Raw genomic sequence first — 4,636 nt, 5'->3', positions numbered from 1 at the left:
CCATTTTCAAAGTGGACCAATCCATGGAATAGCCATCAACGTTATGCATATCGCCATCATAAACAATCAGATTATCATTGTAAGGTTTGAAGCTTATTTTACCGCATTTGAGGTAATGTGGAAAGAGAAGAATCTTGTTAGAAAAGAAATTAAAAGGATTCGACCACGTCCATTTAAAATTCCAGCAGAACGGTTTCCCGACTGTCATTCTTTCGAAACAAGCGATCAGGCGTACCCGGGAGATTAGTCCCATAATCTCGGCCTTATTCAGAATCTCGGCAATGTTGCTGATTGCCAAACCATTAAGCAAATTAAACAGCACGATGACTATGTGAAAGATGAACAGCACGAACACAATGCGGCTCCAAACAGGATACGCAGAAAAAGAAATGCCTTTGGCGTCAAACTCGCCGGTGAACATAATGATGGTTTTGAAAAGCGAAAAACCGGGATTAGAGAAATCGTCATTCCTCAAGAGCATGTAGAAAGCTAGAGTGAATGCGAAGATCAGAATCAGATACGGGAAGAAAAACCGAACAAAATTGAAGAAGACAGTTCGAAACATTTCGATACAAGTGGACGGAAACAGATGATGGCTTATCAGAGTCATTAGCTCCCAGGTGGACAGCAGGATAACCATGACTCCGATTTGCCGTCCTGCGCCGCACAGCAGTGCAAGAGTCAGTACCATTAGCAAAACTTGTGACCAGTTTTCCAAATCTACCAAGTAGCGTTTGGGACAGGAGTAAAATTGCAAGATCTCTCGATAGGTGAAGGGCAGCAACATCCCCATGACAAAAACCCACGATAGATTGTTTTGCAATGTAAGGAAAGTACTTGCATACACCGTATTGGAACTATCGTTAGCTACTTGCTGTGTCGTATTTCTACTTGATATGTCGTAAGTCATGCTTAGTATGTAGGCGTTCACGAAGAAATAAAACATTGTGTAAAAAACAAAATTTACGTACAAAACATTCCGTATCATGTACCATTTAATGTAGAGAAAGGACGAGATTAACGGATGTCTCAACAAATGTTTTAGAGTGTCGTTATTGGCGATATACAAAATTACTTCCATTTCACAGGTCGCTCGCGAAATTTCTTGCTGTTCATTGAAATTTTCGTGCGGCATCAAGCAACGATAGTCGAATTCGATCGTACACTCGTCCGTCCATTCTTTCTTCAGTTGAATACAGTCATTAAAATAGCTAGACAATATGAATTCTGGAATATTTGCGATAACGATGTTGTTGGATTCGTTCACCTGACCGAGGTAACTACCTTCCTTGAGAAGTAGAATTGCAGCTTCGTAGTAATTTCTCTCGAGAGCGTAATGCAACGGCGTATTGCCTAAACCTGCAAAATAAAAAATGTTGATACAGAATATCTGTACAAATTTTTCAAAAAGCGCCTAAAAGACGAAATCATATTTCAAATATTTGTAAGAAATTTATGTTTTCTAAGAAATGGTATTTCTTTGATTGTATGTACTATTATTATACTTGTCGATATATGTATATAATCACCATCAACGGAACGAACATCCATGGTTTCCCTAAATTCCATCAGTTTTATATACTCCAGCTGATTGGACGCATTTTCTAGTGACGATATTTCCAATAGTCGGCAGGCTTCCAGAATCATCGTACCGTTTATTTCGGGTTGTAAGTTAAGTAGTTCACGAAAAACGATGTCATGACCATACAAAAGAACCTCTTCTTTGATAATATTTAAACGTGCTGGGCTTTGAATAGACCTCCTTAGAATCTCGCGAATGTCCAAGTTACTGACCGAGGAACCTCATCATAATAATAAATTAATAATATATATGTTAAACAAAGTATGCAAAATTGATTTTGTTTACATGTTGAATACATGTTTAAAATAAATATTGGATACTTATTAGCTGATTTATCAGTAGCAAATTCGGTTGGACGCACCGTGCGCACTCAGTGCACATTAAACCGTTGTATACTGATTTAATCTCTAACATTTAAAATAAAATGCAACTATTTTGACTGATAAAATGCTCAATACAATTTTACCAAATAGTACATTAAAGAATATTAAGGATTTTGTGATTTAACCCGTTTATATTAAATATACATTTTACGTTATTTGTGTACGACGGCTTTAATGTGCATTGAGTGTGCACTGGTGTGGCGCCAAATTTGCTATAAGAAAAACGAGTAAGATTGTCATAAATTGGGACTGTCAATATAATTGCGACATGTACTAATTTTGCAATAATTACATCGCATTTATAGCAATTCTTCGGCGACTCTGAGAGACATAAACTTGGCATTGAATCCTTCTTTCATGCCTTTCAGACACTTAGTCTCGTCACTACTGTTCAGATAGAATTTAAGAGTCTGCTCTTTTATCTGCAAGTCTTCAAAGAAATTTGAACAAAGTAACCGTAAATTTTTTCACAATTTAATTTCTTCTAAGAACAATTATTTGTATTTTTTGTAATCTATCTGAGCCAGAACATTTGTATATTATACGTACAATTTTTTTTAGCGAAAATGCTTTCCTTTTTGCTCATGGCGTGCGCGAATACGAGCACACGTATATACGCCCCATACAGCACAGATTGTTGCAGAAAGCTTTCTGCAACAATCTGTGCTGTATGGGGCGCCATGCACACAACACGTGTACGCATACACACAATTACCTTGCATTATTCGGAAGAAGTTAGCGAAAGAAGAAGAAGAAGAAGAGGAAGATGAAGAACCCGTCGACGAGCGGCTGAATCTTCGGATAATGGGCAAGTGTCCATCCTCCGCAAATCTTTGACTTCTATGATTGCTGGTCGGTACTAATCTCCTTCGGGGTCGAAAGCGAACAGGTACACAATAGGACAACATCCACACCAACCTGTACCAGAGGCACCGGATGCATACTGCGATAATGAAGACGCCAGCCATCCATATAAAAACCAATTCGACGTACGACAGTCTGAAGATTGTAGGACACATGATTCCAAAAACATGGTTCCAAAAAACAACAAAGAGAATTGTAAACGTATATCAAAACAGTACCTATTTCAAAACACTAATTTTTCTCATGTTACCCGACACGTAATCACACTTTAATTTTTTTCATAGTCGTCATCATAATATGCTCTTTGTCACCAACATCAAAATTCGATATTACGTGACGGCTAACATGAGAAAAATTAAAGTATTCCGAAATATATGTTCGCTTACCCTGATTTCGGATCATTTGAGCCAGGATTACTTCCACTTGTATTAGTAAAATTGCTTTCATCGTACAACATCTTCTCACATTAAAATCTTCAAATTTGTATCCTCTGTTATGTCTGATAATATTCGTACTTCTTCCTGCATAAAATCACAGAGAAATCTGTTAAAATGTTTTTTCGTCGTCTATAGTTAATGTAAAATTGTATAAAATAACTTTTTATTCAGCAGTAATCCTACGCAATCCTTTCACCACTTGTGGAAGACTCTGTGCGAACGATACGCAAGCTGAGCGTGAAAGCAAACAAAGCGAATGATAAGCGGAGATAAGTATGTGTCCTAAATAAAAGAAAAAATATATATCACGTAAACTGCTGCTGCAGATTTCGCCTATCTTAATCTAATTTTGTTTAATACAATGTTATTGTTATCGAATTAATTTATTTCTGAAAATTATACATTTTACGATATATTACTTACTGTCTTAATATATACTCAAAATGTACTTTAACAATACAAATAAAATATAAATAAAATTTTGATTTTGCACTGCTTTCTTGGATATTATGTACGATCATTTCTTTTGCCTCTATTTTTTAAGTGTATAATGTTTTGCACAGAAACACATGTAGAAGAGATATTTCGGTCAGAGATAAACCTCTCTGATTCGGTTCTCCGAAAATTTCGCGATAAGCGCACGAGAAGAAACTTTGTGTGCGCGGCGCGCGCGTCGCGTCATTCGACAATCACAAGAAGAAGCTGGACGATGTATCCCGCCGCACCGGATCTTCCTTACATATGTCGGAACGTGAGGAAATCAACTCGATCCTGTACAAATCGATCAATTCGACGCAGCGGATAAAGGTACAGTTGACATGATCGCCTGGCAAGGCTTTGCACGCGTTTCTCCGCGCTTAACGCGCCTAGGCGGCGACGGTGAGGTCAACTCGAACGGTACGGCGGGCGTACACAATGCACCTGTCAACACACCTGTCAAAAATGTCCCGCGACTTGCCCCGCGTTGACCAGCCTCTGAGGAACAATAAAAATAATCCGGATTATTTCCGACTTCAATAATGTCGACCAAGTTTCAAGATTTTCATCTCTAGACAGGACAGAAATGAATAAATTTATAGCTTACGTTGCATACAAATCGTTGAATATCTACACAAGATATACTATTACTTTATTTATTCATAGCAATGTTGCGTAATTTTATACTTTTAACCGTACCAGCGAACATTCGCCTCTTTTTGTCGGATCTATAACATATAGTTACGATACATAAGATAGTATAGATAAGATACAATTTCCAAAATCTGTTTTTTTTTTCTGTCAAGTTTTTGATTGACTTTATAGTGCAACTTTTAAAGTGTATAATATAAATTATATAATTACAGTACACATGTTTCCACGCTTCGCCGAGT

General features: G+C 37.3%; 1 protein-coding gene across 1 annotated transcript; it reads right to left on the bottom strand.

Annotated features, from left to right (window-relative positions):
* Window positions 1-235: 235 nt before the first annotated feature.
* On the bottom strand, window positions 236-3,583 carry LOC112465165 (transient receptor potential cation channel protein painless-like; the record flags this gene model as incomplete). Its single annotated transcript, XM_025032594.1, has 5 exons — window positions 3,427-3,583; window positions 3,216-3,350; window positions 2,681-2,964; window positions 1,530-1,802; window positions 236-1,359 (listed from the first exon to the last, which is right to left on the bottom strand). Coding segments are annotated over exons 2-5 (1,752 nt in total), but the record flags the coding sequence as incomplete, so codon positions are not given.
* Between the last annotated feature and the right edge of the window lie 1,053 nt (window positions 3,584-4,636).

This window comes from Temnothorax curvispinosus, unplaced genomic scaffold (assembly GCF_003070985.1).
Source record: "Temnothorax curvispinosus isolate PA1 unplaced genomic scaffold, ASM307098v1 QBEX01014945.1, whole genome shotgun sequence".
NCBI lineage: Eukaryota > Metazoa > Arthropoda > Insecta > Hymenoptera > Formicidae > Temnothorax > Temnothorax curvispinosus.
Note: the sequence above shows the minus strand (reverse complement) of the source record. Positions and strands in the feature narration are given on the sequence as shown.